General features: G+C 33.4%; 1 protein-coding gene across 10 annotated transcripts in view; it reads right to left on the bottom strand.

The window, feature by feature from the left end:
* PPFIA2 (PTPRF interacting protein alpha 2) overlaps positions 1-15,513 on the bottom strand; it is a gene marked incomplete at both ends in the record, with an annotated part of 353,793 nt that overhangs the window by 99,978 nt on the left and 238,302 nt on the right. For all 10 annotated transcript variants that reach the window (XM_084254528.1, XM_084254531.1, XM_084254532.1 and 7 more), the window contains one exon: positions 1,683-1,799. In XM_084254528.1, the coding sequence (XP_084110654.1) occupies positions 1,683-1,799 (117 nt within the window). The remainder of the gene's footprint in view (positions 1-1,682; positions 1,800-15,513) is intronic.

Below are 15,513 nucleotides of genomic sequence, written 5' to 3'. Positions count from 1 at the left end.
AGTAGGAACGAAGTTCAATTATACATAGGTCCTCATCCAAATTCTAAAACCAGTGTCTCAAAATTAATCAGACATGAATTGTTTTACAGTCTATAATATCTGAATGCTCAGGGTTTACAACATGAAGAAATAATACTTGAAAAAAATGAGTAACTCACCCCCCCAAAAAATGTTAAGTATGTTTCAAGCATCAAACGGTTTACAAGAGAACAGAAAAGATCTCAAAGTCTTTATGTCTTTGAAAGGCATATTTATTAAAATTCAGTCTAGATTAGCAGAAGTATAACATTGTTATAGAAAATAATAATCTATATACTTCTAAGAAAAAGACTAGATGACATATGGCTATAAATCCCATATTAACACCAGGCTAATTTTATAACTCTATGAGGAAGGGTATGCACTCTGTTACTGAAACAAATCCGGAAAATGCATCTTTGTTTCCTAAGCTGAGTTTTGCTTGCAAGTACCTTATTCTAAAGAGCTTGGGGGTATAGTCAATGAACTAGTGTCAGTTTATTTACCTGAAGGAAAAAGAACGTGTTCAGGTTGTAGTTTATTTTCAATACTTTAAGATTTCTATAAAATACTTGGATAAAGGCTGAAACAGTGAAGTCTTAAATGAAAAATTCTGCTTTCTCAGCCTCAGAATTAATGGTGGTGTCAGGAAATGAGTCTGGTTTGTTTGGCTTCCTTTCACTTTTATACTTCAAAGAGGAAACATATGAAGTCCTCCATTTGTTTCAGTGAGAAAGTGTTCAATTTATTTTCTGCTAAGAAGTACAGAGCTATTTGTTTTGTAGCACAGTCACTTGCTTCTAAATCTCTGTGTTTTAAAACTCTTGACACTCACAATGATACCAATTAAGCTACCTGAGGCATGTGGTCTTGATGATTAAGGAGTTTAGACATCCAAAGACATAATTTGTTAAAGCAAATATCTAGGAGATACTCTTGTCATGCACAGGATGTAAAAATGCCTATGTCAACTGTATCTGATCCCGGACCTACCAGGAACTGAACTTCCTTTTGTGCTAGAAAAAAGTGGTTCATCACAGAAAAGGGCCAAACAAACTGCTCATTTCCTTGGCTTGGGGCTAACTCCCACCTAAAAGAGGATCACTTTTCTTCTAAATAAAGGCAAAAGTTCTATGACTTCAGATACCCTTTTATGAAATTTCTCATTAACAGGAGAGCTTCTGGGCTTTTCTAAACACAAGGAAAATACTAAGTCAAATAAGAGATCACACAAATTGTCTGCAGTGATAAATCACACATTAGTCACCAACTGACATAATAAAACTTACAGATCACAGTTATTGCAGTTTCAAAGGCACTGGATATATATTATTTATATACCTATATACATACCTATTTATTTATATATATACCTGTATTATTTATATACCTACCTATTCAATTTGATAGATATATATATAAACACATCATTCTGAAAAATCAAGGTAACAGAAAGTAAGGAGAAATTCAAACATAAGATCCTCAAATATATACACATAAACATATTTTAATACAAATTTAGAGCAATGAAGGAAAATCATCATGGACCTTTGCTCAAGAGATCAAAAATATAAAGAATGCATTAAATGGATTTCATGTCTCATTTCTGTTAAATCATAAAGCAAATAAACATTTCCATGTGAAAGTATGTCCTGCGTGCATACCTTTTCATGAACTTTCTGTCCTGGTTCCATTCCTTCGAGATGTTCTGATTCTGTGGACCCTTCACTGGATGCCATTTTTCTTTGTATATGAACATTTTGTTCCCGCAATGCAACAATCTGCAAAATAAAAGAACTATTCCTTTAAAATCTAAAATAGAGCATAAGGTAAAAAAAATTAAATATACTCTAATGTAAAGACCTAGTGCATACTAACAATCAGAAAATGAACATTTAATTTACTCATTATTTCAAAAATATTCTTAAATTTAGTTTAGCACTTTGAATATTTATAGGAATTTGAAATTTACTTAAGAAAATATTTTCCAGTTAGAAAATACATCTATTTATTGGAAATGTATACAAATATATCAGTGATACAATAAGTTAATTCTGAAATTAATTGCAAATTAATGTGTGACATTTAATGAAATTCATATGGACCTATGTTTTTGAAGCATGAAGGAAACAGAAATGAAAAGATTGAAGACTGAAGACTAATTGTAAACACATTCATTTACCCTACATAGATAGCACAACTACAATTTTAAACCAAGCAAATACAAAAATTAGATTTAAATATTTGTTGCAATATTATGAACACTTAGAATTAGTCTTACTGTCATTTATAATGGCCATTATATTAGCACCGCTAGTTCAAATATATTTAAATTACCAAAATAAAAATCTAAGAATGCAATGAATTCTTAAAAAATTTTTTAGCTCACTTATATAGACAAGATAGTTCAACTAGGAAACAAATTCTCAGTTCTAGATTTAGTTATTTTAGTGATATGCAGAGTGGAAAGCAGCATTCTAGCACTTTAAAAATGATGTTTTAAAATATATTTGCTATTTATACAAATTATTTTGAAAATATTTCTATAAGCATAATGGCTTATTTATATTATCATAAGCTATAATATAAATATATTTTATATAATTTACATTAAAATATAAATATATTTATATCATAGTAATATGAAATCAGATATTGTAACATTGGTGGTTTGGGGAGAAATCAACTTCAGTAGTATTCAATGGACAATAGGTTTGAGTCATACATAATTACATATTGAAATTACGAGATCAGTGTATCACAGAGACCAATAATCATCAAGCAAACAAAAGACATCAAGAGGCTGTCCGGTTGCTTGCCACAGTGCACAGATGGATCATGATGTGTTCAATATGTTCATAAGAACAGGTGATTTTGCATGTGACTTCCAGCATCTGAACATATGACACATCATTTTGAAAAAGCATGTCACCATATAATGAAGAATATCTACATAGAATACCTATGTAGATAATCTTCTTTCTTCTACCACTACAATCACCAAATAATTAGTTCCCTTACTCCCATTCTTGTCCATCTACAAACTAACATCACAAAGCAGCCAAATTTATCTTTTAAACTTAAGTTGTATTGTGTCATTACTCAGCTGCCTAAAATATGCTGCTGTTTTCCAAAATTAATTATTATGCATTTAAATTTTAGAATGATTTCAGTGTGATATATACTGTCCTACAAGATCCTTGCGCTATTGTGGCCTCCTTTCTGTCACTCTTTAAATATACTTGCTTCTTTCTTATTAGAACTGAGAAACTTGGTGTTTCAGCTGCAACTTTCTTCCCAACTTAGAACAAGTCTTACACAATCCAATTTTCAAAACTTAGCTGAAATACTACTCCTCAGAGACACTGTGCCTTGCCATCAGACACTAACTACAATACATTCTTGTTGCTTTTGCATGTAGGTTTGTGCATAAAACCTAATATTTTATTTCTTTATTTACCTAGTCACTTTACTTGTTTATTTGCCTAGCAGAAATACTCATTATATCTCCTAGGAGAATAATTTTCAAAAGAATACCTTACTGAAAATATTTCATCTGAAGCCGCATGTATTATTCTGGGAATGGTTCAATCAAATCAAAGTAAGTTGAATGAAATAATGATGGGTCTTGAAAAACAAAGAATGTAAACCTAATTCATGCAGAAATGACAATGATAAAGATTTAGAGTACTTGAGATATTTCACATTCTCTTCATGTTAGTCAACATAGATATGGATAACAAAGCAACAACCAAAAATGAAATAATTCCTAGATGTATGTTTATACTACATTCTTAACATCTTGTCTTGTGTAAAACAATAAATTATATTATCATTAATACATAACAAAATTTTATTTATTGTGAATTTTTAAAAAATTAGTATTTCAAGTGTTGTATACCAATATTCGATAATATCCATGACTTATCATATGGTTCCAAGTAGTACATTTTAAGATTATATGCATTCTCTTTTATTTAATCTTCTTACTAGTGAATAGAAACCTTTAAGAAATTATTTAAACATGAAATTTAACTCAGCTTGAAGATTAACTCTCATTGGTTAGTAAGTCCTATAAATTTCAAGTATGTCCTATTGCCTAAAATAAAGTAGACCATCTGTAAAGATAACTTACTGAATGAATCAGTAAAAAGATAAGTTAATGCCCTTAATTAGGAAAAAACAATCAAAATATCAAATTCATATGGAAAATACCATATCAAATATATCTCTTAAATATTATAAACTCCAAGTTTTTCACATAGTATATTCATTACAATTAGTCCCAAAAGGAAATAAGTCAGAAGAACAGATACCAGATGAATTAACTTTTATGTTAATTCATGTTAATTAACATAATTAACTTTTATGTTAATTATGCGGCATATTAAAAACAAAGCAAAGGAATAGACAAACCTAACAATCCCTTGGATTCTGACTGCAGAGCTAAGGTTACTGGAGAAGAGTGGGTAGGGGACCTCCCTGGTGGTACAAGGGATTAAGCAGGACACTGTGAAACTATTGGCAGCCTCTGCAGCACTAGTTTGATCCATGGCTGGCCAGGGAGCTACCCAGATGGTGCAGCAGACCTCTCCTGCCTTGCCCATTGCTCCCCTCAGCAGTTTATTTCAGTAGCTCTGCCTGTTCTGCTCCCCACTCTGTCTCTGGTAAATCCTCTCACTCCCTCCTGCACCTCTGGTTTGTACCCCAGTTCCTGTATGCATAAATAAATAAATCTTTAAAAAGAGGGGGTGGGAATAAAGGGTGGGCGGTCCAATCGACTGTGGTGCAGGGTTATTGGTACTTTATTGATAGGCACTTGTGGTGTCATACATTTTAAAAAGGTGTAAACCTGTAATTTAAAACATACCAACACTACTTCAACATCCCACCCTCCCCCCCACCTCAGCCAAAGCAATATAAATTAATGTTTTACTTGACTTTTCATCTTATTAAGAACATTAAGATCCAGGACATTTCCATGATGTTTGTTAAGGAAGGTAAAGAAATATGAAATAAGAGCTTAGAAATTAAATTTCTGGTTGAGACTTACTAGCAATAATAATGCTGTTATGTATTGAACAATTATTTGTCACATATGTGAACAGTAATTTACATACATTACCACATTTAATCCAACCAATAAATTGGATATTATTTTCCAAATGAAGAAACTATCAGAGAATGAATAATTAATATACCTGAGGTCATAAACAAAAAGAATGTTATTGGGCCTCCCCGGTGGCGCAGTGGTTGAGCACTGGGTTGTGAAGCTGCCCGCAGCCTCTGCAGCACTGATTCGATCCCCAGCGGCTCCCCGGCCACCGGAGGAGGGTCCCACATGGCGCGCAGACCTCTCCTGCCACCTGCTGCTCCCCTCAGCAGTGTACTTTGGTCCTTCTGCCTGCTCTGCTCCCCGCTCTGGCTCTGGTGAATTCTCTCACCTCCCACACTTCTGACTGTACCCAGTGCTTGTATAAATAAATAAATAAATCTAAAAAAAAAAAAAGAATGCTATTCTAATCAGGTCTGATGCCTTTAAAACTTATGTTTTTAAAGAATTATCCTATAATGCCTTTTAAAAATTAATGAGGTGATGAGCTGCATACACAATCCAAATATTTATCTAGGTCAGGACTAGAGTTCCATGTTCTAATATCAGGGGAGTTTACTGCCCTGATTTGGCAAAATAATTTGTACAGTTAGAATATGTCTTCAGTTATTCTAGGCTAGGAATACAAAATTACCCTGCTTTCATTACTTTGCCTTTTAATATATAATTATGCATCATGGGCATTACAACTTACCTTGAAAATTTCTCAACTACTTTTTTAAAATAAACCATGTCTGCCCCTTATGCTAATACTCCAGGGATCTTCATTATGGTCTTTTTAAATTCATATTTGCCTTTACCTATTTAACAACAACTTCCAGACAGTGCCCACATCTAATTAACAAAGATTCTTTTCATCTATTTTTACCCTAAACTCAATTAACAATTCCAAGAGTGAGACTTACAAAAGTCTCACTGCACCAACACATAATTTGCTTCTACACAGATGCTTATTCTAATTCTAGCTGAATTCCATGCTTAGTTTACACTGAGGTTGCAACATGAAAACACACACACATACAGAGCTAGTAGAATCGTAGGGTTTACAACTCACACTTAAGCAACTTTCCAGCTTTAATATTTTGTTCAGTTTGAGACACTTAAATAAAATTAAGGACCTCACGCTAATTACTATTTCACTTTCTAGCTCTCACATTTGGAGGTAAGATATATAAGATATATTAAAACCAATGTAAAACAAGTTAATGTGTCCCAGTGCAGTCTGGTCAGCTTGCATGTAACATTCATTTTCAATGCTGATTTTTAGTGAGCATGGAGAGACTTTGAAAACCTGCAAAATTGAACTGATCCAATTAATGATCAAATTGTTTTGAAATGAGAATCAGAGGTTTGAATTTTGAGAACTGCTTCTTATCAAGTTAAAAAAATAGTTAATTTTGATTTTATTATCATTTTAAATATTAGGGAACTACTTGAATAGTGGAAATAAATGAAAATTAAGTGTAACTGAGTTTCAAAAAAATGTATTTATGGAAATGCCAGTTAGATGAAAAGAATAAAGATAGTTTAATGGAGAATTGTAGTTTGTTTGAATTAAACATCAATAACTATGTTAGAAATATAACTATTTTTGAAACTAGTATTGTTGAAAATTATAGTTAATGGTGAAAATGGACATCATAAAAATCCTCTGCAAAATATAAAACTACCTAAGTAAAATTTGGAATTGTATCATTATTACAAGCACTGTCTTAAACTTTAATTTCAATCATTGTTTAAAAATGGTCTTAAAATTTTTAATGTTATTTTTAAAGGATTTTTTTTCACCCTGATAAGCTAAACAAGTGTGTTTAGAAAGGTATCCTTATGTTTTCAAGTATAAGCAAAATAAGCTTTGATGTAAAATTTAGAAAAAGCCAAAATTCTTGTATTGTTCATGTGCTGTGTTTTTAATTAAATGGTCAGCAGAAACTTCCTGGTGATGTGCCTTTAAATTTCAGTATTCAATTGATTCATCTAATGGCATTTGGGTGAATCAAAGTGTAGGAGGTTAAAATGAAGGTAACGTAGTTTGTTCTCATTCACTCAATAAATGCTCACATTTTACCTAGAGGCATATATAAATGGTACCAGAAAATACAAAACAACTTAAATTGGACAGATGAATTAGTGGACATTATTAAGGCACAAGAGTGCTATTGTAGTAGGTGAGCATGTAAGAGTGCCATGATATGGAAGACAAATAATAAAAGTGATGGAGGAAGTTTATACTGTGTAATGTACAAGAACTAGTCCTGAACAAAAGCAAAATCAGAGTCTTAAAGTTTTCTTGCAACTTTATTTTTTTTTAAAGATTTATTTATTTATTCATACAAGCATTGGGTACAGTCAGAAGTGCGAGAGGGTGAGAGAATTCACCAGAGCCAGAACGGAGAGCAGAACAGGCAGAGTGACAAAGTACACTGCTGAGGGGAGCAGTGGGCTGCAGGAGAGGTCTGCACGCCATGTGGGTCCCTAGATCGGCGGCCAGGGATCAAACTGGTGCTGCTGAGGCTATGCGCAGCTTCGCAGCCCAGCGTTCAACCGCTGCGCCAATAAAGTTCTTGGAACTTTATTCTGAATAAATTATATTTATTGCTACAGGAAAGCAAGTCTCAATTTAAAATATAAATAAGCAAATAAATAAGGGCGGTGGAGAATATTCATTGAGGTAAACAAATGACACCAAAGAGTGCAACATCAAGTGTAAAACAACTGCAATAATTCAGTGTTGATACTAAGAATGTTGACATCAATTTAGCTGAGATTCAAATTTCATGAAAAAAAAAAATACAATCTCCACCCCCACAGAGACATCTTTGCTCATAACTTCTCTCCCCTTCCTAAAGAAGAAAGCAGAATTCTATTTAAAAAGTAAACTAGGTGTCTGCTAAATAAATTAAACAAGAACCCATTAGATTGTGGTGGCTCTAGTGCTTCAGTGGCCCATGCAAGCAAACCAAAATCAAAGTCTATAAAGGCCTCAAGGTAAAGAAATCAAAACACTAAGGACAACCCACTACCAAGAGCCAACAAACTTTCAGTTGCAACTAATCAGATCATTTTCCTTCCATGCTTTTGCACTGTGTATAAATCTTTTCTTTGTCTCTTCTTGCAGAGCATGCCAACCTTTTTTCCCCTTTTGGCGCAGTTTGATTTGAAGGATTTTTGCTAAAATCAACTTTCCTTCAACTAATATTTGAATCTTTTTAAATGGCACATTATAATTAATCTCTCCAAAGCAATAATAACCACTTCTGGACCTTGGGCCCAGCTTCTGAGATCAGACAAGATATCTGGCAAATTTGGGAGGTTAGAAAGAGGGAGAAATGGGGATTTGTTCCTCAATAGGTATAAAGTTTGTTATGCAAGACAAAATAATCCTTGAGATCTGCTGTAAGAACATAGTTTCTATAGGTAGCACTACGGTATTGTGCACATTAAAGTATTTTAAGGGGTGTTTAAATGACTTTCTAAGTGCAAAATGGAGCTTTTCCTGCTTTTGGGGTACACTATTACACAACTGATTCCCTGATAATTCTCCACTTGATCATAAATACAATCTATCCATCAACCAATCCCCAAATGTCGAGGCAATGCTGGGTCTTCTTATCCAAAACAAGGCCTATCATGTGACCATAGTTCACCAACTACTTTCCGTTTTCCCCTCAGTATTCTTTATTATAAATTCTGTAAAATTTCTTGCCTTTGCCATTTTGCAGTTTGAACAGACTGTCACTTGATGTCAAAGTCAATGTGTATCATCAAAATTGTTTTCTTTACTCATTTTGTTAACAGGGGATGGATCTCATGTTAAGTGTTCTTCTTACAAAAACAAATATACAAACAAACCAACAAAAGAATACATAAACATTTCTTTTATGGAGGCTCAGATAGGTTTAGTCTCTTAATGTCATCATGAGTAGAAGCATATGTCCAAACTTAGCAAAATATATACATTCAATTTGTTCAATTTTTGGTGTATTAATCACACTTAATAATGCTTAAAAATAACAGTGGCCGGCAAATATTTAAAAAAAATAAAATTATTATTTTTTTTTAATGTGGACTATATTCCCCTTTCAGCAGCATGAGATTTGTGGCATGGCTAATGCTGTAAGTACACACTTAAGGTTTCTTTTTCTTTTTCTTTTTTTTACAATAAGGGTCGAAGTGCCAAAATTATAGGCTGTGTTCTAGAACAAAACATTTTAACTCTGTTATGCTAAGCGAAAGAATCTGAAAGGAAAGAATAGCATTTCAAAGTGCTTCAAAGTACTTGAAAAGAAGTAGAAGGAAAAAACAATGTCCATTAGTCATTCTTGCATATTTAAAAAAAAAGCACACCAGAGCAATAAAAAGGATTTATCCATTAGTGCCTCTCATAGAAATAACAAAGAAGCCTACTAAACATTGTTCTGAATAATTTCTTTAAAAGTAATCCATTTGCTTGGGTTCCAATGGTAATAATCATGTGTTAAATTCATTTGCATACATTTCAATTGCATTTTTATGTGATTTTTAAAGAGTACATATTACAAACTGTCAGAACAAGAAGGGACCAGGATTTATGTGGTCTTTATATCTTATTTTTTATGGGTAAAGAAAAAGAAGTTTACAAGGAATGGATGATAAACCTTGCGCTGTTCCCACCAAATTGCCACCCAGTCAGTACCACTGGGGACCTCCTCCACTTCTCTGTTCTGTGATCAGAGAAGGCTTCCCTGGTGGTATAGGGGCTAAGTCTCAGCACTATCACTGCTATGGCCTAAGTTCAATCCCCTGCCAGGGAGCTAACACACATAATGGCGCAGCAGACATCTCCTGTCTCACCCACTGTTCCCTCAGCAGTGCAGTTCTGTAAGTCCGCCTGTTCTGCTCCCCACTGTCTCTGGTGAATCCTCTTAACCCCTGCACCTCTGGCCTATACTCTAGTTCTTCTACATACAAAAAAATAGATCGTTAAAAAAAAAAGAAGGATCAGAGAATCAGACAGTATCATGGCTAAAATGATCACCATCAACATCAATAACAATACTATATACTGAAGGAACACTTTTAAGCACTTAATATGTATTGACCCACTATGCTTCCATCAAGAAAAAAAAAAGTCTAACAAAATAGGAAAGTGAAAGATTTATAAACACAATTCAAGTTTGTCATCTACAACAGGAGACAGTTTTAGCTTATATTTTAAACAATTGCTTCATACAGGTCTTGGGGAAAGTCATAATAGAGGAAGTAACAAAAGCAATTTCTTTAGTTCTCTTTTTACTGCTGGATTGTGATGTGTATTGTCATAGGATATTTTGATTTCCTTTAATTTGGGAAAATAATCTTTGAAACTGAGCAGCACATTTATCAAAAGAAAAGTAGATATTTTCTATTGATGATAATTACTTGGGTAATTTATAGTTTCTATACCTTTCTTTACAATGTAGTATATTAATAAAGGAAGACATAATAAGAAATCACAGGGCTTTGTGAATAACTATCGGTTGGACAGAGCTGAAACTGAGTTTATCAATAAATTCCAAAAGGTTACCATTCAACTATTATTAAATTATTACATGAAATAAAACCAAGAGCCATAAAATTTTGTAGCCAAACTGATAATTCCCACAGAAAGAACAGGTTCCCAATAATTGGGTCTATTGAAAATTCCTAACAGGTTGCAGGCAAGTTATAAATATCACATCAGAGAATTTTACATTGTATTAAAGGGATGTAAATTCAGAGCTGCAAGAATGTCAATCTTAGGCAAACATCATACTCACCAAACAAATAATATTTTCTGGTAATTTTAGCCAGAGTGTCTTGATTCAAATGGTAAACAAGAAAAAAAAAAAAAACAACCCTTGTATTTGTTAAAATGTTAAATCAATTTGGTCGTGGAATTCACTAACACATTTACTAATGATGAAGCTAAGCTAACCAACTAACTTAGAATGTGTACTGTACATAAACATGCAGGTAATTGAAGAGTCATAAAATCAATCATTTTTACAAAGGCATTGACAGATGTAAAAATTAAAACTGCTTTTAGCTCATAGAATGGTAAAAATATGGAATTAAAAGATTCCCCTCATAAAGAATAACTGGCAAATGTCCATTAAATAATTATAAATTTTAAGATTCTGAAACAATTTAACTCAAGAACTTTCGCAATTGTCTTTTTTTGATTACTGGAGCTTTTCACTTGAAGCAATGGCAGCTTTAATTTGAAGAGGAAAATGACTTGGTCATTTCATTAATACTGCAAATAAAGGCTACTATGACTTCAGATGAGTATTGTATCAGCTCCACCAAGATAAACTCCTTTAATAAGTACAGTTTAACAACTCTGCTACTTTCCACGTTTTACTGAATCTTCAGCTATTAAATTTCTTTCAAACTATTTAAATATTACTGAGTTGCTCAGGGATTTTAGAAGATTCCTAATGTTTACTAAAGTGTTAGACAAACATTTCACCTTTGGATTATTCAAAGAAGGCAGACATCTGAGTCATTTGAATTTCACATTTGTCTCTCTTTTAAATTATGATGAATAAATATAATCTCATAGATTGGATAAAGAAATACCATGGTAGTATCTATGTCGTTTCAGTTGGTAACTGCTGTGAAATTGGTTTTATTTAATTTACTAGGTAATTTAATGAATACCTTCTTGCTCCTAGATTCTCACCACACTAAAATTTCCTGGCTTATTCTTAGTGGCTCTTTGACATATTCTACATTGTTTTATTCTGAATAAAAAGTCATTTCTGTTCCTTCCTTGCTTAGCTGATAACCTTTGTTTCCTGTGAAGAGCTTCTTTGATAATCCCTATATCTTCTTTGCTCCCCAAATCGAAATTTTCAATCCTCTCTGTACCACAGATTCTATCCTATTTCCTCAGTTTCTCAAAAGGTGTTCTGTCCTTCTTGAAATCACATTTATTCCCTACTATACTGCCCAATACTAATCTTTTCTTTATTGCCTCTTCTTTCTTTCATTTATCTGTAATTTACTTTGCTAGGTTATCTCTCAATATTGCTTATTTATTCTGCTTTTATCTTTCCTTCTCTTTTTTTTTTTTGCCAGACTTCGAAGAGTATTATTCATTGTCTCCAATTTTTAAATTTCTACATAACTCACAAACCTTTTCACTAGAGCTATTCTCTTTCATTTATAGTTACTGAAACTTTCTTTGCAAACATTTCCAGTGACATTTTAACTATATCTGATGACTTAAATTTAGTCATAATCTTACATGCCATCAGAAAACATTGACATTTTGGTCACCTCCTATCCTAGCACTTAAAACTTTCTCTTTTTGCTTTTCTTGTTCCCTGTCTTCCTCTCACTCTAGCTCTAACTCTATCGTATCTTTTTTTGATGTTGTTGTTACAATGACTCTTCACTTGCTTAAGTCTCAAATCTACCATAACTTCGACCCAGCCTCATGTTTCTTTCTTAGGATAGATTCCACCTTATTGTGTATCCATTCTTCCTGCCCTTATTTCCATTTATTTCTATGGATTCAACACAGGGCTAGTACTTAAGATTGAACTCACAAGATTGATGATTTTTTTTTCAGATTTATTTATTTCTGCATACAAGAGCTGGAGTACAGGCCAGATGCGTGGGAGGGTGAGAGGATCCACCAGAGACAGAGTGGGGAACAGAACAGGAAGACCAACTGAAATACACTGCTGAGGGGAGCAGTGGGCAAGATAGGAGAGGTCTGCCTCGCCATGTGGGTTTCTCTCTGGCCAGCCGGGGATGGAACTCGTGCTGCAGAAGCTGTGGATTGCTTCATAGTGTGGAGCTTAACCCCTTGTGCCACCAGGGAGGCCCAGATTAAAGGGCATGATGTATTTCAAGCAATGGTCATGGTTCACATCTATAAGCCCTCAAAACATGAATCTGTTGCCTCTTGCTCCTCTGTTCTCTTTGATACAATATTCTCCAGGTAAATGAAAGTTCTTTATGTTATTCTTAGGAAATTAAACATCAGGAATAAGGTTGGTGGTATAGGAGGTAAAATTAAATGCAAATTTCCTAAGAAAAATTCTAATTTTCAATTCTTCCTAAGAAAAATTGCTAAATTCAGTGGTTAGAATAAACAGAATGAATGCAATATAACAGAATGAATGCAGTGTAAAATATAAATTTCAGTCAACAACTAAGCATGCCAGTTCTTTTCATGTATAATATCACCACATAGAAAAGCTTTTAAAAGAAGCACAAAAAAGCTATCAAAATAAGTACAACTAACTGAAAATTAATCTGTCAACTGAATTTTTACTACAGCTTCTAAATAATCCATTCTGTCAGGTTTAATTAAATCATTTTAAAAAGTGTATAAGCTTCCACCAAAGGAGAACACAGTGATATCATACAACCTCTCCATTCTGCTTTGCAGTTCCCTTTTTCAGGGTTTTTCAATTTTAATCAGTATAAAAATACTCTGCAAGAAATACAAACTTCATTGTATTTCCTGTGTCTAAAGAATCTGAATTTCTGTTTTTAGGACAAGGAAAAGGTAAGACAAAGAAAAATGTACTCAGAGTACAAAGTGCTTTGTGGGGCTACCAAAGAGGCATAAAATAACAGCAAATTTTAATTTATATATGTGTGTGTATTTATAATACTGTTTTTATTCTTAAATTTACACCTATAAATGCCTCACTGGGAATAATTTTATTTTACACAATTTAATTTCTTTCACGCAACTACAGGGATTTTTAAAAATCTGAAGTATGAACATGGTGCCTTAACTATCATATACATTTTTTAACTTTTGGAGGTCCCATTAGTCTGCAATATTTAAACCTGATCATTTAATCTCCTCCTTTAACAAATTATTTTAATATATATTTTTTAAAAGATTTATTTATTTATGTGTACAAGAACTAGGGTGTAGGCCAGAGGTGTGGAGAGGTGAGAGGATTCACCAGAGACAGAATGGGGAGAACAGGCAGATCTACTGAAAACTGCTGAGGGAAGCAGCAGGTGAGACTGGAGAGTCTGCTGCACCTTGTGGGTAGCTCCCAGGCCGGCAGGAGATTGAACTCATGCTGTCAGAGATTGAACTCATGCTGCAGAGGATAGCTTTACAGTGCTGTGCTTAACCCCTTGTGCCACCAGGGAGGCCCTAATCTAACATTTTAACAGCAAAATACAAGCCAAATCTTTGTTGGCTGGCTGTTGTCTACAGGTTGAAGCTCAAACTATGCACTCCTAATTCTGACCCTCCAGTCTCTGAAGCCTCAGATTCATCTCAACTTCTACTTGCTTCTCTTTTCTTCCCTCAAGCAGGTACCATAAATTATAAGTAGTTTTTCCCTCCTTAGGAAGATTTAAAAATATCTTTCCAGTTTTCCCGAGATATAATTGACATTATATCAAGGTGTACAATATGATGATTTGTTATATGTACATATTGTGAAATAGTTACCACTGCAAAGGTTAATAAACACATCCATTAACTCACATTGTTACCACTTTTTGTTTGTCTGGTGAGAATATGTTTGATTTGCTATCTGGACAAGTTTCAAGTACACAGTATGGTACTGCTACCTACAGCCACCATGCTACACTTTAGATCACCTGATCTTACTTGCTTTACAATAGAAAGCTTATTCCTTTGGCAACATCTCCCTATTTCTCCAAACCCCCAGCACCTGGCAACCACTGTTGACATTTTTAATAGATTCTACCTGTAAGAGAGCTCAAGTAGTATTTGTCTTTCTCTGCAGAGACATTTCAAATGTCACTTGGCATAATGACCTCATGCTTATCCATGACCTCAAGGTTCTGCAAATGGTAAGATTACTCTAGGAAAATCTTTGTAGCACCATCTGCTTTTCCTCATTCATACCCATACAATCACTCTTTTATAATTCTACTAAACCTATCATTTGTTTTCATTCTCACATTATTTACAATCACTCTTTTATAATTCTACTAAACCTATCATTTGTTTTCATTCTCACATTATTTACATTGGTTTATGATTACTTTGTTAATATAATAAAATATACCTACCATAAACATACCATTTTGGCCTTTTTAAGTATGTGGTTCATTTCTGTTAGTACATTCACAATGTATGCAAGCATCCATATCCACAACTTTTCATCATCCCAAATTGAAACTCCCTACACATTAAATAAGTCCATATCATAATTACTTTTTAATATATCTATCTCCCATAACTGACAGAATTACCACTTTATTAATATCTGAGTTTTATTAATATATTTATACTGAATAATTAACACAATGCCAACAGAAAATGCCCAATAAATATTGATATCTGATTATAGTCAATCACATGAGAGTAAGTCAACTTTCCAATTCTACTCCACCATAACTCCACTTTGCAAAGAAGAAAA

The sequence above is a fragment of the Talpa europaea genome, assembly GCF_964194135.1.
Source record: "Talpa europaea genome assembly, chromosome: 15".
NCBI lineage: Eukaryota > Metazoa > Chordata > Mammalia > Eulipotyphla > Talpidae > Talpa > Talpa europaea.
The sequence above is the reverse complement of the archived record's forward strand: the minus strand, read 5'-3'. Positions and strand labels throughout refer to the sequence as shown.